At 41.7% G+C, this 19,166-nt stretch overlaps 2 protein-coding genes across 3 annotated transcripts in view; one reads left to right on the top strand and one right to left on the bottom strand.

Annotated features, from left to right (window-relative positions):
* The window catches only part of LOC133132219 (collagen alpha-5(IV) chain-like), a 43,161-nt gene extending 29,002 nt beyond the window's left edge, over positions 1-14,159 (bottom strand). Inside the window, exons 1-6 of the mRNA XM_061247517.1 lie at positions 13,883-14,159; positions 6,649-6,699; positions 4,104-4,193; positions 3,711-3,755; positions 2,328-2,372; positions 1,556-1,618 (exon numbers count right to left, since the gene is read on the bottom strand). Coding sequence (XP_061103501.1) covers positions 1,556-1,618; positions 2,328-2,372; positions 3,711-3,755; positions 4,104-4,193; positions 6,649-6,699; positions 13,883-13,975 — 387 coding nt within the window. The 5' untranslated portion in view covers positions 13,976-14,159. The remainder of the gene's footprint in view (positions 1-1,555; positions 1,619-2,327; positions 2,373-3,710; positions 3,756-4,103; positions 4,194-6,648; positions 6,700-13,882) is intronic.
* Positions 14,160-15,600: 1,441 nt separating this feature from the next.
* LOC133132218 (collagen alpha-6(IV) chain-like) overlaps positions 15,601-19,166 on the top strand; it is a 60,807-nt gene continuing 57,241 nt past the window's right edge. For both annotated transcript variants that reach the window (XM_061247515.1, XM_061247516.1), the window contains exons 1-3: positions 15,601-15,654; positions 15,768-15,923; positions 16,150-16,195. In XM_061247515.1, coding sequence (XP_061103499.1) covers positions 15,913-15,923; positions 16,150-16,195 — 57 coding nt within the window. In that variant the 5' untranslated portion in view covers positions 15,601-15,654; positions 15,768-15,912. The remainder of the gene's footprint in view (positions 15,655-15,767; positions 15,924-16,149; positions 16,196-19,166) is intronic.

The raw sequence follows: 19,166 nt of genomic DNA on the forward strand, positions 1-19,166 counted from the left end.
ACCATCTAAAGCTTAACCCAGGTAAGACTGAAATGATCTTCATTCTTGCTTTTACCTCTCCCCATCTGGATCTCTCCGTTTCCCTAGGGGATACCTCATTGATGCCATCACCCTGTGCAAGGAACCTCGGTGTGCTGATGCACAACAGACTGTCCCACTCTGAGAACATTGCGGCGGTGACCCGGTCATGCAGATTCCTACTATACAACATCCCGAGAATCCGCCCCTTTCTCACCCCCTACTCCACCCAGCTCCTGGTCCAAGCAATGGTTTTGTCCCGCCTAGACTACTACAATTCTCTCCTTGCTGGCCTCCCAGCATCCGCCATCAGACCCCTCCAACATATCCAGAATGCAGCAGCTAGTCTGGTCTTAAACTGCCTGCCAGACCTCTTCAAGCTGCACCTCTCCCTGCCCCTCCCTGCCTCCCTGTAAATCTTAACTGCTGTCTTTACTTGTGTTATTTATTTGTGTCATTAGGATAATAACTTTGCTAGTTTTGTTGGTCTAGGTAAGCTGTTTATTCATATATTTGCGAGGCGCGGTATTATCATTAAAAAAAGAAAATAATAATTCCGATGACCAAATAGGCCTTAGTTCTTATCTTTGTTGTACAGGTAGCAGTTGAAATTGTACTTCCCTCTAGGGTCTTTCAGTGCACTTATCCCTGGTTATGGGTATGCACTTTGCTCGTGGTTGTACATCACTCTGGACAAGAGCGTCTGCCAAATGCCATTAATGTAATGTAATGTAATGTAATGTAATGTATAACATCTGTCATGCACCTCAGAAGAGTATTGATTTCCTCTCTATCACGCGAACAGACCACAGAATGGAAATGCCTTCCTGTCAGACTAGTGTCATATGCTTCAATGCCTCAATCTACACATACCCACAGGCAAAGGGGCTTCACAAGAAGCTTTCCTAACTGCAGTACACTCTGGACTGGGCAGTAATAGGTGAACCTGGCTGGTCCTTTTTTAATTGGTCAAGATGAGACAATGATTGACAGCTCACTGTTGTTTCAGTGTTTATGGGGTTAAGATAAGCTTATCTCACTGTTGTTTCAGTGTTTATGGGGTTAAGATAATCTTATCTCACTGTTGTTTCAGTGTTTATGGGGTTAAGATAATCTTATCTCACTGTTGTTTCAGTGTTTATGGGGTTAAGATAATCTTTGCCCGCAGTGCCACCTAGAGCTGTGGATGATGAGCATGTCCCTGATAATAACTCTTGAGATCACATACTGCTAAGGAGCTGTCCAACATGCAAAGTGAGGATTCTGGTGACAAAAATTGATTGTCAGAGACAAAGAATAAGCAATGAATGCTTAATAAACAAGCACCTATAGTACAGCGAGCGGCTAACATCAGCAATGAGGCCTGAGCAGGTCCTGACCAGCGAGGTGATGGTTTGCAGCACTAGTCAGTCAGTCCTGAATCTTTCCCCCTCCTCCCTCCATCTCTCACTCCTCCCTCCTCCCATGTCTCTCCTCCGTCAGCACAGGCTCAAGAAGACGCAGGCCCCTTCCCACTGCTTATCAGCCGGGCACCCACCTTTGTCCCGTTGCACCCTGGGAGACCCCTCGGTCCGGCCGGCCCATCGTGTCCCGGCAGACCCTGTGGAGGAGAGAGCACAAGCAGGGCAGAGCCCTTACCTCAGGGCTCATTTACACCCCGTACACCCACAGAGAAGGGCGGAGACCGTGGACAGATGAAGGAGGAGTAAAACATGACAGTAAAAGGTAAGTAAAGATGGAGCGAATAGTAAACAGAGAGAGCGACGGAGGAGAATAAAGCAGGACACTGGTGTAAGAGGAAGAGGTGGGGAACAGAGAGGGGCATAGAGCTTATCTAGCTTTGGCCAAATGAGCGACTGCTGTCTCTATCCACACACTAAGAAGAGATTTTTTTCTACACATATGCTGTGTCAAGAGTGCTTTGATACAGTTTGTGTTAATTATGAACACTTTTGACACACCAGAATACTCTAGAATCAGTTGGCATGTTCATGTGTTGGCCACTGAAAATCCTTAAAAAAAAAAAGATTATATGCGAGTAATTCTTGTGCATTTGCATTCAATGTGTACTTTCAGAGGATTAAATATATATTTTCCAAATAAACAAAAAAAAGTAAAAAGAAAAGCAACAAACCTTTGTGTTGCCCAACCACAGTCGTTGAGCACATTCAAATGAATGGCTTACACATTTACTGTGTCAAAATCAACACAGCATGTGTTGTCCCTCTCTAAATGTGTTAAAATAAAAAATGACACATCTCTCCTTAGAGTGCAGTCTTGAAAGTGCACAGCCTTAACAAGAAACTCACCGGCACTCCTGGGGTTCCTGGGAAACCAGGCAGTCCTGTGGGCCCCTATAAGTATTATACAATACTGTAAGCAATATCATAGCATAGGTATCAACATGAAGAATACAATATCATCACTAGTACTTGTGTAATGTAAAGTTTAAGGAACCGGGCCTAAGTAACCTGATAGTTGGATGTTTGAATCTCAGGCAGCACAATGACAGTGTACATTTGAGCAAAGTACTTAGTCTAAATTGCATCATTATATATCCAACTGGACGCTATGCAAAAAGGTATGTCAGTTGATCTGGAGTGTCTATTACAGTAAATACCAGTAATGTACTGTAATAATGACTCATAGAACAAGAACATGATCTCATACTGCAAGGAGATTTGTTTCACAGATTCCAGTACAGGCTGCCATTACTACTGCAAGTATCGATGCACTAAACTAGAGCAGGGATGTAGTACTACACTAAGTAATCTCTATATCATTAAAGCTAATTATAGAGCATTTCACTACACATCTAGTACAGCAAATTATAGGTATTATAAATGAAGAGAATCTGAGGGAACAATGTTTTTGAAAGCATACAAAGAAATCTTTAAAACAAAAAATCAACCAGAAGTACTACAGAGCTCAGACTAATTTACAGCTCATAATAACTTACAAATATTTCTGTATAATAAGTATTTTCCAGAATGCCCTGTAGCTGATAGCAGTGTGAAATGTAATTTGGGGATGTAGTAATTTTGGATAACACTTTATTTGGAGAAACTGGGCTGTCAAAATTGTAGGTGCTGGACTGTAAAAGTTTGGGGTGAAGAGAACCTTGTTGTTTCTATTTAAACCTCCGACATTTTGCTGGTGACACTATGATTGCAACTTAACAATCCCCAGCGGTAGTGGTGCTTCTCATATGAATACTGTGTCTGTGAGTTGCTTTAGCTAAACGCTTGTGCCAAATGAATAACCTGAAAATTGTACATTGGAACTGTTCATTTGGGGAGAATTGATTTTAGACACTGCATATGATATAAATTGGTTCCAGAAAAGCTAGACAGCAGACTTCTAAATACCATGGATGCATCCCAATACTAAAAGAAGCTTCCTCCTTTCCTCCGCTCGAGTCCTGGAAGTATGCGGGGAGGGGATGAGTGGAGTAAGGGAGGAGGCATTTTTCGAGTAGTGGAATGCTCCCCTCATGAGGGTGGAGGGCTTAAAGATGTCATTCCATCACATCCTGTGTGTGAGGTGTAATCCAAAGCGACAATTTCATTTCAGTCTTATCTGATCAGTACTGATCATTATTGCCAGAGCAGAGAAGTTCAGACATTCAAGTTATTTTTACTGCTGGCATATTCTGTTCAACACCAGCACACAGACCATCCACCAATACGCACTCTGATTCCTTTTGGGCCGGATGGTCCTGGAATTCCGTCGTTACCCTGAAAGAGATCAGGTAGGCGTGTCACACTGCAGGTGTCGGCGTCACTGTTGCTGTGGCAACCTCTGCAGAATCAGTTATGTTAGCAGCTTTTTTTTTTAACCAATCGCATGCTTTCGCTCTGCCATTTCCATGGTAACCCAGTGTGACTCACTGGAAGAGTGTGAAAGAATGGTACACACACAGAAAGCTCACATCCTGCTCACAGCACACACCCAACAGACACGGGGTAATGCCGTGCACATCTGTGTTGGGCTTTCATTCAGTAGTGAGTGATGGTGTGAACTGTGGTGCGTGTGTGTGTGTGTGAGTGTGTGCGTGGGTGCAAGCCTTTTTTTAGAGCCCCTACCTTCTCTCCTCTGGGCCCAACGCCTCCCTCTGGGCCAGGGAACCCTGGTACCCCTGGCTGGCCGGGTAGGCCACCAGGCCCTCTCTCACCCTGTGGAAGAGAACCCACACTGAGCTGTGAGTGCCTGTGATAACATGTCTGTGTGTGTGTGTGTGTGTGTGTGTTTGTGTGTGCGTGCTTGTGCATGGGAGGGGTGTGTGTGTGTGTGCATTTGAGTGGCTGCATGCATTTGAGTGAGACATTTGAGAGTGACTTTAAATTAAATAAAATAAATAAATGTCTGCATATAAAATCATAAAAAACTGAATTCCTAAAAATAAATAAGACTGCAATAATGAGGCGTAATGTTTAGAAAAGCAGCAAGTACACAGAGCCCGTTATTAACATTGACATTTTACACCTATCTATGGCGATTATCACCCTCTGCTGGTGGATGGATGTAACAGCACCCTAGGACAAGGCACGCCCGCCCCCTGCTGTCAGAACATAACGGAACCTATGTGTTGCCAAGGTGGCTCCATCTGGTGGAGACTGGCTATACTGCAGTCGATGTTCCCTTTAAAGGATTTTTCAATATTGCCGCAATTTTAGTGTATGGCCAGATAGTTTTTGTTTGCAAATAATATTTTTTCATAGAACTTATAATAAATAAAAAGCATTCCAAAAAATCTCCGCTTGGGGTGTCTCGGTGGCGCAGCCTGTTGAGCACTGACTGCATGCTCATTGTGAGCCGCGACGTCGGCGGTTCGAATCCGACCGTCCGACATTTGTCGCATGTCTTCCCCTCTCTCTCGCTCCCATTCTTCCTGTCTCTCTATACTATATACTGTCCAATAAAGCTGAAAAAGGCCTAAAAAATATCTTAAAAAAAAAAAAAAATCTCCACTTCACAAGGTTAAAGGCCAAGCCAGCTCGGCTCAGCACTGTACAAGGAAAGGAGAAAGCTGGTGTGGTTAAAAAAGGTTTGTGAGAACATGGTAAATGGTTGGCATTTATATAGCGCCTTTATCCAAAGCGCTGTACAATTGATGCTTCTCATTCACCCATTCATACAAACACTCACACACCAATGGCGATTGGCTGCCATGCAAGGTGCCGACCAGCTCGTCTGGAGCATTTGGGGGTTAGGTGTCTTGCTCAGGGACACTCCGACACAGCCCAGGCGGGGGATCGAACCGGCAACCCTCCGACTGCCAGACGACTGCTCTCACTGCCTGAGCCATGTCGCCCCCATGTCGCCCCCCCCACACCACTGGTTTCTCAAGTGGCACTCACTTTAAAACCATCCCCTTTTGTACTGATTTTTCAAATAAAACGACACCCAGTTGCACTTTTATTTTCTGCAGTCATTTAGGAGCCATGACACACATTAAAATAAATTATTTTTTACTTTTTCTGAAGAATTCTAGTTCTTTGGAAATTAACAGAGATGGAAGAACGTAAATGTGTGTGCCACGTTTCTTCCAGCCATTAGCTCAGAGCTCAGCCAGCTCATTTCACTCATTTTCACAAGCCCCATTATTTCTCCTGGCTGAACAATTGTGCTAATTAGCAAATTCAGGTGATTGTAACAAAATACTGGGGAGGACTTTTACTTTCTGAACCTGAACTTTACACCTCTGGAAATAAAGAAACATGCACACTGAAATGATCCTATCACTTGAAGCCTTTCCTTATGGTGGGCCGGACTCTGTCTGAAATGGCTCCCTATTCACTAACGACTAAACCGAATTCAAAAATAACATTTTACTCACATTTTAGGGAGCTAGAAATATCCCACAATGCACCGTAAAATCGAGTGAACGACTGCGTCAGATTAAGAGTGCTGGCTGGGTGCCATTCTGCCTCAGAAATAAGGCAACTCCTTCCCTTTATTCTCTTCTTCCACTTACAAACAAATATATTATTTTAATTCAATATAATAGCTGTTCAAACTCTTTCAATGTTTTTCTCTTTAAGAAAATGAAAGTCTCTAATCTAGTGGCCTCATTGGGTGTGTTTCTAATCTCCATTAAATTATTTTTCTTCCAGTCAAAATATTCAATCTTCACGGAGATATTTCCACTGCACCAGGATTGCTCCTGTCTGTGGCACAGTAAAGTAAGGTAATTTTCTCGCAATAAGATAATGACTTACTTAACAACACCTAGTGTAGGAAACAAACATAATATTAGGCCCCTTGTTCATTTATACAGCCTATGGTCTATGGAGCAAGCAGAACACAATCCCAGACATCTTTAGGAATTTAGGCCTGGATTTATATTTTAGGTCTCAAAAAGAGGACATGGTCTATGTGTGTGTGTGTGCGTGTGTATGTGTGTGTGATTGCATCTGCATATATGTATGTGAGTATGTATGTGTTCGCGTGTGCATGTGCATGTGTACATACGTGTGTGTATGTGTGTGTGAGTGCATGTATGTGAGTTTGTATGTGTTGGCGTGTGCGCGTGTACATACTTGTGTGTGTGTGTGTGCGTGTGTGTGTGTGCGCGTGCGTGCTTGCGTGCGTGCGTGCGTGTGTGTGTGCGTGTGTGTGTGTACTCACCCGTACTCCTTTTGTACCACTGCAGTCACAGCCTACACAGCCCGCACAAGCCTATCAGAGAGGGAGGGGTCAGAGAGAGAAGCAATCAGAGCCACAGCTCTTTTTAGATAGTCTCGTCATATTAAAACATTATCAAACATTACTGTTATCTGAATGAGCTGATCCAGGTCCACTAACATTGCTGATACATGGTTATTCTAATGTACTCATGATGTTAAGTGAGTCTGTACAGTGTTACTCTGGTTTGGTGCCCTTGTATATGGTAGAACATACACTGTGTTCTGGCTGCATTACCGGTAGCCTCGGGCTACAAGGTTACTACCTACTGCATACTGAAGGTGACTGAAAGTGACTGAAAGCAATTTAACTGGTTTCCACAATCAGCCTCCTGTAGAAAGAAGGCTCCCTTAACCTCCCAGCTGTACTTTTGATAGGTGATATAGTCAAAATAATGAAGAGTGCATTTGTGAATGGTATTTACAGCTAATAAACATAGTTATGAATAAATGGGCGATAAAACATAACAACAGTCTCAGTACACAGATGCATGATTTTAATGCATGGTTCCCATTCTCATGTTAGGTAAACTCATTTTTAACCATGTTAATTACACGGCATTTATCTTTCAAACACCGACAGATACACAGATGTTTAATGAGATAACTAAAACATGTCGTAGCTTTCCATTGCATAATACAGATAGCTGATCCCAGACCAGACCAATTTGAGAATATCCCTGATTCATAGCTCTTCTTGAAATAAAGGTCTGTGTTGCGTTGATGAACACAATAGAGCAATGCCAACAGGATTGCTGACTCTCTGGCCCTGAAGTCTCCTGTGTTAACAGGGCAGTGGCTCATATTGGTATCCAGGGGTGTCTGCGCTCATTAATTTGCAGAAATGCCTCTGCACTCAAGCGGATTCCTTGGTTTCAAGTCCAATGAGCGGCTCGGAAACCACACCCCTGGATACTGAGAAGAGTTAACAGCTCCTTAAAAAAGAGACCCTTAAATCAGAGAGCCAGCAATCTCAAGAACAAACTCCCTTTGTTTTCAGTCATGCCTGCATGGGTGCAGGCTATAGCCTGCTATGGGAGCCAGACAGTTTCACAGGCGTTGCCAGGTTTTCACAGGTTTTCATGTTGTCACTTCTGCCTGAGTTCACACAGCCAAGCTGTGCGCGGTCACATGTGGCATCCGCCAGCGGAACGCAATGTGTTCTCTCCGTTTCAGTGCCTCGGTTTCACTCCATAAAATGCGTTACAGATAATCTGAATTAAATTCTTCATTCATTTTAGACTTAAATTAATTTGACCAAATCAACATTTTGTTAAATTTATTTAAAACGACTCAGAGGTAGAATGTTGATGCTGTTACTGACTTTAATTACTTTAATGTTATTAAAAATTTTATTGCATTCCGCAATCACTAGAAAGGCACAAATAACTGCTAAACCCTTTGGTAATGCCTCATCTTTCATTCACAGTAAACTGAGCACAGTAGTAGGTGCAAGGAGATTTTCACCTCTGCTTGTAGTTATTCAGAGGTGCAGTAGGTGGTGCCATTGAGCCAGGACGTATCACACCTATGCAGTATCAGGCTCACTGTGCTAAACTGTACCTGTTCTGATGAATTTAATATGTCAAAAAACAGCCAGAAATAAACACAGTGTAATTGAATCTTCCTTTGTATCAAAGAAGAAATTAATCCTCTTCAGCCTGGGTAATTATGCACACTGACACTTGATGCACAATGATTAATATATTCAGGTATTTAGACCGGAGGGATCTTGCTTGGGCCGCAGTTCTTTAAAAGCCTCCCATATCTGTAATTATGAGGCTAGATGTTATTCCCACAAGCTCCAGGGGTAACTGAGCATGATAATCACGCCACTCCATTACCAGAGGTGTAAATCACAGGGTCAGAAAGTAAAAGTCCATTCCAATTTTGTTCCAATCACCTAGATTTGTTATTTAACACAATTTTTCAGCCAAGAGTAGAACTAATGAGTGAAATCAGCTGGCTGAGGGTGGGAGAAACACATGGCAGGACTTTTACTTTCTGACCCCTCCAGGGTGTCCCAGTGCTGGCCAGGGCTTGTGATTTCACCTCCAGCAACACTCTGAAAACCATGCCTTCAGCATGCTAAAAGCACTAGGTTATAAAGCACACAATGACCCAGACTACGTTATTCCAAGATTATTTGAATTCTGAATCAAGTGCATGAATTCACAGTAAAATGGCATTCATCCTCCAGAGGGCAGTAGTGAGGTTGGGCTGCCGACGAGGCGTTAATCCGTCTCTTGGGATTCAATTGGGCATGTCCAAACAAATGTAACACAGGTATACTGTGAAAAACATACCTCAGGGTGAAGCTTTGTTCAAGTGTTCATTCCCAGCTGCCCTACCCACGAGAAGACACTGCTGCTCTAATCACTGCTCCACACTGCTGCTCTGACCACTGCTCCACACTGCTGCTCTGACCACAAAACCACACTGCTGCTCTGACCACTACACCACACTGCTGCTCTGACCACTGCTCCACACTGCTGCTCTTACCACTGCTCCACACTGCTGCTCTGACCACTGCTCCACACTGCTGCTCTGACCACTGCTCCACACTGCTGCTCTGACCACTACACCACACTGCTGCTCTGACCACAAAACCACACTGCTGCTCTTACCACTGCTCCACACTGCTGCTCTGACCACTGCTCCACACTGCTGCTCTGACCACTGCTCCACACTGCTGCTCTGACCACTGCTCCACACTGCTGCTCTGACCACTGCTCCACACTGCTGCTCTGACCACTGCTCCACACTGCTGCTCTAACCACTGCTCCACACTGCTGCTCTGACCACTGCTCCACACTGCTGCTCTAACCACTGCTCCACACTGCTGCTCTGACCACTGCTCCACACTGCTGCTCTAATCACTGCTCCACACTGCTGCTCTAAACACTGCTCCACACTGCTGCTCTTACCGCTGCACTAAGGCATCAAATCAAAGAAAGTTACTGTGCCGCTGGACTCCCCATTTGAGTAGACAATGGTTTTACCACCATCTGCCTCTTGTGGCGACAGCAGTACGTCTGATGTGTGTTTGTTCAGAAGGGGGAAGCCTTGAAGGGGGGCCGGAGGTTGGCGGTGTCACGGGGGAGCCTCATGTTAACTATGTCCGCAGGTGAAAGGTGGAGAGGGGCAGTGGGGGGTCGCAGAGGCACACTTACTCAGAAATGTGAAAAATGTCAGACACTGACCACAGTCAGGAGCGGTCTGGAGCGGTTCACTGAACATCACAGATCAGGGTTCATCTAGTAAAAGCACACGCATGCTCTCCGTAAAACAACATACTTATACCTGCCACACATGTACAACACACACACACAAATATGAAGGGTCACTGTTCTTGGCATTATGTGCCACTACGAACAGTCCAAGACTCACAAGCCCATTTGGTCTTATTTCTATATTCCAAAAGCGAGAGACACCACCTTTGCTTCAACCAGAACCAGGACTTCACTTTCTTCACTTGAAATGAGGTGGCTCTATAAATGCACACTTAATCATGCATCTACTGCTGAAGTCCCAGTAGAGCTGCAGCAGGCCGGGTCCAAACCGGGACCAGGCTTCATGCTGCTCTCTTTCTATTCTGTAGTTACAGGATCCCAGGAAAGGTCTCACCCTGGATTAAGCCTATATGTACCATACTACAGCTGATTGTGTCAGTGTGCATTGCCAGTCATCCCATATTCATCCACAGCCCGAGAGAAAAATCCCAGTTGAGTGGCTGAAGACTCATACAGAGATGCTGCACATCCACATATAGCACAAGAATTATTCAATCATTATTTACCCATTAATCCTGATGCACTCCCCTTAATCATGATACATACCCATTATTCCAGACAATATAGATTCCCAATGCACTAAAAACAACATATTTATATTATGAATCAGTAAATATATAGTGACACATTCTAAGCCCTACAAATGAATCTAACGTTTTCAGTTTATCACAATTATTGGCTACACCTATGAACCCATACCTGGAAACACACACACACACACCTGTAAACACACACCTATAAACACAAACTACGAACACATACTTCTAAACACACACCGGTAAACATACACCTGTAAACATAAACCTATAAACACACACCTGTAAACACATACCTCTAAACACACACCTATAAATACAAACCTGTAAACATACACCTGTAAACACACACCTATAAAGACACACCAGTAAACACATACCTGTAAACATAAACCTATAAACACACACCGGGAAACACATACCTCTAAACACACACCTATAAATACACAACTGTAAACATACACCTGTAAACACATACCTATAGAGGCACACCTGTAAACACATACCTATAAATATAGACCTGTAAACACATACCTATAGAGGCACACCTGTAAACACATACCTATATAGACACACCTGTAAACACATACCTCTAAACACACACCGATAAATATACACCTGTAAACATACACCTGTAAACACATACCGATAGAGGCACACCTGTAAACACATACCTATAGAAGCACACCTGTAAACACATGCTTCTGAACACACACCTATAAGACACAGCTGCAAACACACACCTGCAAACATACACTTATAAACACACCAGAAACACACACCTGGAGCCTGTTCACAAAGCAGGATTTACTGAGTTAGCCAAATAACAGCTTAAAGTAAAACCTGAAACGGCTCTTTTTACATCAGTCCATGTTCCAGATTTAGGCAGGGTCTGAGTTTAACTCACCGAGTCCGAGTCCAATTATCCAGCTAACACAGTAATACTGCTTTGTGGAACAGGCCCCTGAAAACACACACCTATAAACACACACCTGTAAACAAGTACCTTGAAACACACACCTGTGAGCTCCATTATCCACATTTCATCTTTAAACAAACACAAAATCACAGAACCACACGCAGCCTGGCATCAAGATAAAGATTATCTTAATGTTTCCATCGTGACCAAATACCCAAACAATAAAACCACATCCTAGCACAACTGGCCTCCCAAAGCCATGCCTGAATACCTGATATCTTATCCATCAACACGCCCTTATCCAGAGCTTTGTGGACATAACATTGGTAAAAAAAGCTTAAATCATGCATTGAAATCCCTCAAAAGTCAAGTGCCTGAGCCACTCAGTACAACTTGATAAGGTTCATGACAGCAAAACATGACATCTTGTGTTAGCTGGGACTGTCTTATACCAGCTCACACCTGTACATGCTCTATGTGTTAGGTGCTGTGTGAAAAAAAGCATCAGCTGTTTGACATCAGCCATTTTGGAGGAGAGTATGTTCTTCTCTGTGCTCTCCTGTGTTAATAGAGGAGATTTCAGTATTAAGTGTGGCTAGTCAATAAGTTTGGGTATTTCAAATTGTGGGAAACATATAAACAATAATATTCTGATATATATATCTGACCATCTAGTTGTTCTAAACAGCTTGTGGCCCTCATTGAGATTTCAGGTCACACAAGACCTGCAGGAGTTTTGTCAGAATGGTTGGGAGCTTAAAATAGGGTTGGCAGAAGGTGGCTCCAGATCGTGACACAATGACTTTATAAAAAAGAACACACTGATGGGAAAATGGAGTCTGCATGGTGCAGTCTCTAAAAGCCGGAGCAGGAGGGCTGAGCCTCTGGACAGCTGCAGCGAACCTCTATCTGCAAACTTACTGTACAGATGTGCATTGCACCACACCTCCCCGTCACCATCTCAGAAGATCCACCCTTTTTCCTCATTCCCAGAAAGGGAATTCCGCCTAACTCCCCACCCCTCAAACTGTTCCCCCTTTCAACAGCCAATCACAACAGAGATACATGACACTTAAGATGCAACTGTGTCATTGGTTCCAATCACGCAGGGTGACTGGCAGCTGTCTTTGGCAAGACATTGCTATTCAAGTTCAACAATTTTTTCAGCTATACATGATTTACACTGCACTCGAAAACCCTACATGTTAATCTCGTAAAATATATTTTTGTCACAAGAACCAACTCCCCCCTTTTATGCCCCTTGCAATCAGGAGTAGCTGTTCATGTTTCAAATTTACTCATATTTGGTGGATCGTCATTACCCCTGCTACGGACCAGATCCCCTTCGGGTGGGCAGGAGAATCTTGATCTTGGCAGTCATATAGAATGGTAATTTTGTGAATGTTTCTGTATACCAGGTTTATGTTAAAATGTATGCCATGGACATTGCGTTGAGTTAAATGGATGCTGTGCTGCACACCCAATTCATTAAATAACATGAATGTAGGCCTATTTTGTAATAAGGCCTTTTTTGTTCACATATTTACACGTTATGACCTTTGTGTAAAAAACACGGAATGAAAGATGTATGCTAGCTATACCGGACGTGCCACTTTTAAGGTAGACGCAAGACTTCCAATGGCAATGTAACCAATAACACCACCGTAACCATGCATTCATAAGAGATACGTGCAGGTTATGCCTTCTTATAAATATGTTCACATATTAGTGCCTAAAAACGAATAAGTTAATAATATAATTTACTGTCTTCGAGAGTAGCTAATAGCTCCTGCAAACTGTTCATGCGCCTTAAAGCCTTTCAGTTCGCTGAACGTTATTCACTTACCTTTTCATTGCGCGCTATAAAAACGCAGCGATTACAGTAGCCTACATCGCAGCACATAAAATGCACAATGATGCATTCCCGGACTGAATAATAATCACAGATTATTGTCACACAAAACGACAATTAAATAAAACGTCAGTCTGCATAGCCTATTTCTTCCCACTTTTGAGTGCCATATTAAAACGTAGCCTATGGTAAGTTAGTCGTCACTTTCGTTAAAAAGGTGACGATGAAGATATAGGTTACTATCGCAAGTATTATGTTTACCAAACTCATGTCACATGCCTATTTAATAAAATATGCGCTGCTCCAGCGTTGAGCCCTGGAAAAAATGCAAGTGAAAAAAGTTCCGGAGAGTTAAAATAAAAATGTAGAATTTATATGAGCACAACTTTGAGAAATGTAATCAGTGGGACCTAAAAACTACAAAATCAATGTCGATTATATACTGAATTTTTAGATAAAACTGCATCACTTTCCTCACAATTAAAGCGGTAAATTGTTCGGTATTAATTCAACTTTAGTAGAGTAGGCGATACAATAGCGAGTCCATAAATATAAATTGCGCATGACCGTTCACTCACCGCTGCTTCGGAGTCCCGCACCCCAAAGGAGAGGGTCGTGAAAAGCAGAGCCAGGACAAGTGTCTGCATACTCTTAATGCTGGTATTCTTCATATTAAGAAATATTTAGTAATTCAGCACTATCACTGTACTAGTCCTAAGCACTTGCACTAGTCCTAGTACCTGTATAGTACTTGAAATATTCTTCAAATTATCATCTTAAATGTAAAGTTCAAAACGTAAGACGTTCAAAAGTATGCAGATAGTTAGACTTCCCAGTCTCACTATCTTGTGCCAGTTCTCTTCTGCCGCTGCACCTAAGTTTTTCGCTGCCACTTAACCTGTTGACTGGAACTACTTTTTGTGGTGTGTGATCAATGCGCAAAAGTAGTCCCTAATTACACCCACCCCAAAATGCGTATATTGTGTATTTGCCATCATTGTAAAGTTGCTCATATAATGCACACAATTATGTTCATATTTGTATTATATATGTATTGAATTAAGTCCTTAAATATATCAATTTTCCTAATGAAAATGTGCAATCATTCAACGGAGGTTTCTGCTTGAGGCGGATTGGGACACATTTGCCCACCCCATCTTATTATTTACAGCCGTTTTACCTACTTAGGAGAAAGGCAGCATACCTTAGACATGACTCTGCAGGCGATGTATGATTTGAATTTTGCATTTTAAATTATCTTTCACATTCTTCATGCACAACATGCAAATGATGGAATGAACGGAATGGTTGAGACCGAGATTTGTACATATATTAATGTCAAAATGGCTTGATGTACCTAATAACACTAAACCACATCAGCATCACGTTTCCTTAATTTATTCTATAGTTTATTAGGTAGTTTTATTTTAAAAAATTTTCAGTGCATAATTCTACAGGCACATTTAGTCACTTGAATTGTGCCTTGAAAGTTTTCATCTGTTTGACACTCTTCAAACAGGTGTGTTAAAAAACATCGAATAACGTGTATTTCTAAACACACCTTCATGTCTAGTTAAATACAAAATATTTTGTGTTACTTTCAACACAGTTTTTTTCAAAGTCTCCCTTCGTAACACATGTAACACATATTTTATACTTGATACAGCACAAAATTAGTAACTTTGACACAAAATATGCTGAAAGTGCGTTGCAGTATAACGTTTATGACAGCACAGTGTGTCACATTGATGTACAATTAAAATATAATGGTATCTTTGATATAATTATATAAAGAAAATAAAAACATTAAAAAAAAAAAAAACTTCTCCTTTCACTGTTCAGATGTGACATACACTTAAAACGAATTACTGGAGTAAACCAATTAATGACGCCAATACCAGGCCGAAATGTAAATGCAAGAGGAAAAATGCTATGTAAATGCAATAAAATAAGTATTTATAAGGTAAAGCTATCCCAATTTGTATTCGAGAGGATAATTAGCTGTCTATATCATTGTATTATGGGGACAACCTAGATATTTTTTATTGATAGAAATGTCACCTGGTGTAACTTATTTAGTAAGGTGAAATGGTGGCATATGGGGCTGTTATTGTTACGAATAAATTTCGTTGTCCGTTTCACTTAGGTTTGGTACCTCATTCCAAGAAGAACGCAACAACGTGCGAGAAACTGTGGACTGGTCGAATAAGAGTGCCTGAAAACATGGAAAGGTGTATCGCTCATCCCCCGGGAGACTCCGCCCCCTCCCCCCTCTAATGCCCACGCCGCTTATTGCGCGCTTTGGAATCAAGTTGGCGAAGCGGGTGAGCTTTCCGACCTCTGAAGTTTGGTGAGTTACGTTTTCCGTCTTTCAGAGCATTCAAATCAGTGTTTTACAAGCGTATCTGTCCCTGAATCCCGCACCTAACATCGATTAATATTTGCGTCATACTCTCTCCTCAGTTGCTGTTGGCTTCCGCGATAGTGGGAGAACCGCATAGTGGATCCTTTAGCGAACGGGAGTGAAGTCTGGTGGACCGTTTCTCACTGCAGAAAGTGAGACGCGGCTATCGGCTAGACACCGGAGTTTCACGCTGCAGAAGGCAAAATGAAATTCGGGTGCGTGCAAATTTATTGATTGACATTCCATATCCTGATAGTATCCTATAAAATATGAGTATGCTGCTTTTATACTGCGTATAGTGCTGGTAAATAAAATATCCTGCTTATGTCAGTTAATCATTAGTAGTTTGCCACAGAATAATTTATATCATATCGCTCGCTTGCGAAAATAAATAATATACAAAACAAAATAATATTGATTTGTTTTTTTCTTAATTTACAGAATTTTCGTGCTCGTTGTTGTCTTGGCAGTTGAAACTACGCACGGGGTAAGTCCGATTGATGTCCTGACTGTCACTTAGCCATAAGTAGGCTATTGCATTAGCCACTGTCAGTGATATCCAGACTTACACTGTTTTAAGGCTTATATGAATAGTAGTTTATTGAAACATGTTAATTTTGAAAAAAATAACATCGGACTGTCGAGTTCAGTGCATGCTCAAAAGAATGTGCAAAGTTGAAGTAAGGATAATTTATTGCGCTGTGCGTTCTAATTGGGGTTAAAACGAATTATACCATATGCAATATTACTATGTTCATATTTTGAATGTATGGTACTTATAACTTTAAATTTATGGGTTACCCCATACTTCTGGGAAACGTCGTTAACTCGAATGTTACAGTAGGCTAAGTACACAACTGATAGGATTTAAGTTTTCATTGAGCATTATCGTAAATGTACAATACAAATGATTGAATTAAATATATTATAATTATACCTTTTTATAGAGAAAGTTTTACGTAACTTTTCGGAGAATAGCCTATTCGACGATTTATCATCATATATAGAAGATCGATGAATTAAGTTAACCTAACCTAAACAGACACTGAATTCCCCTAAGACGTGATACCGCTGCAGGCTTCTTAAAGTTGTCTCGCATGTGAAGAGAAGTGATATGTCGTGTATCCATGTGTTTAATGTAGTAAAACGAATGAATATCCACGGGTAGCGAAAATGTCAGCCAATCTCCCTCTCTCAACGACGCTGTATTTATTTTAATTTCTGTTGGCATACACAAGCCATAATGTTTTGGTTCTTCGCAGTTCAAACCATGCCTTTAATTCCAATTAGATTTTATTTTAAACTTACAATGTCAGATGTTTTAGTGCATATTTTTGGTTGTTTGGTATTTTTGGAGGAAGGCTGCTGCTTGTTACAGAATAACTTTGAGTGTCATGTTGAGCGCTATTTTTGGTGTGATAATGCCCAGAAGGTGGTTTTAGATAATCAGAACACTTAATAGTGTTGTCTCACTTTCACCTGTCGCTTTTAAGAGAAATTAGTGGAAATGAGAGAAATGTGTTAGACAGGTCGGCCATTTCATTCCTTCAATCCACTGACCTGCGTTGTTAAAGCTATAATTTTCTCGGTGAAAACGCAGTTTGTCGCTTGCTTGTTTTTTCTTAACGCGAGATAGCTGTGAGTTTCATATAAAAATCAATTATTTATAATTTACTACAATCATAAGAGTGTAATCAGGGTTATCTGTTTCATTGTATGTTTGCTTTATGACATTTTATGATATAAGATGTCTAAATAAAGGGTAGAAAATTAACCCTAACCTGCAGGTTTATCTGCTGAGGGGTGGGGCATGTGATTAAGTGACAGGTGTGGAGTGTAGGGACTGCGATGCCCCCTGCAGGGCATGTTTTGTACTGTAGGTCAGAGATAAGTTCCTCGCACAGACAAATATTATTTACTTTTATTTCGTCTAATTGTTTGCCCCCACTACTCCCAATTACCTTTGCTGAGACAAGAAGGCAGGCACACCACACATGTTCTTTGGCATGTAGTACTTTCTTATTATTCTGTTTTGTTTGATAGAAATTACATGTTTACTGCACACACGCTCAAAGAGAAATTGACATTTTGTCAACTGCATACTCCTCATGGGGCTTAAAGCTAAGTTAAGGGACACAAGGAGTCCAACTAATACATCAGTACTGTGTCTGAGATTCTGTGAATAGGGACAACCTGGGCCTTAAAGGTAGATTTCAGCATGCAGCTCATCTCATACACCAAAATTACTGATCTCCTCTCAACAAAGGGGCAGTTGGCAGGGAGGTTAATAGATTGGATTTCATCAAATTACCTATAAGAGTTAGTAACAGTAACTCTGAATACTTTCTTTCACGTGCACACGTGCATGTTCACACACACACACACACACACACACGCACACACACACACACACACACACACACACACACACACACACACACACACACACAAACACACAATGACAGAAAAAGTATGCAAAAACAGTTGATGAGATGTGTCAGATTCTAGCCAAATGCAGGAGGGATGGAAGTCTTTTTAAATCTGATATATTTAGACGCTAATGTTGTGCCCAAGCCTGTCCTGGGCTTGTATTTCATCATTTAATTGTGTGTTTACTGGAGAAAAGAATGTTACACAAGCTAAAAGATTGATATACAGTACGTAACCACTTCTGAACTTGGCTTGAGAAAGACAGTTCGGATAAATAGGCAATGCACAGAAAACACACACACACACACACACACACATACGCACACGCACACACACACACACGCACATGCACACACACACACACACACATACGCACACGCGCACACACACACACACACACACATGCACATACACACTTCCCGCAGGGCTCGAAGCAGGACTACCAGCATAGTGTCGTCAACCGACTTCATGATGAATCAGAGTCACTGGGCAGGATTGTGAGCAGTGCTCTTACCTGCACACAAGGGAGCTATCTATTTAAATCAATGTGAATGAGGTTGGGGGGCAGCCTGTGGCCTAGTTGCTAAGGTACATGACTGGGACCCAGAAGGTTGGTGGTGGAGCCAAGATAAGATCTGCGCAGCTGTTGTCCCCAGCTTAGTCTAATCAACTTTTGCTTTAGATAAAAGCATTAGCTAAATAACAAATTATTATTATTATTATTATTATTATTATTATACTATAGTGGGCCCTGTCATCTTGACAGGTGGGTGGGAGTGTTAGACCAGCAGCACAGCCTGTGATTTACCCTGATAAACCCTTGATTATTAGTGAATAATAATCTTTTTTAATTTATGCCATTACAGTTTTTTCAAAGTTTACATTCCTTATTGGTTCATTGATAAATTTTGAAAATGGCTCTTTTTGTGCTCAATGTGTTAAGGAGAAGTTGCTTCTGTCCAATGTTGATTCTCTGTGGCTATTGCCTGAGGAGTGTGGTTGAAACCAAAAGATCATTCATCCAGAAA

Source organism: Conger conger, chromosome 7 (assembly GCF_963514075.1).
Source record: "Conger conger chromosome 7, fConCon1.1, whole genome shotgun sequence".
Lineage (NCBI taxonomy): Eukaryota > Metazoa > Chordata > Actinopteri > Anguilliformes > Congridae > Conger > Conger conger.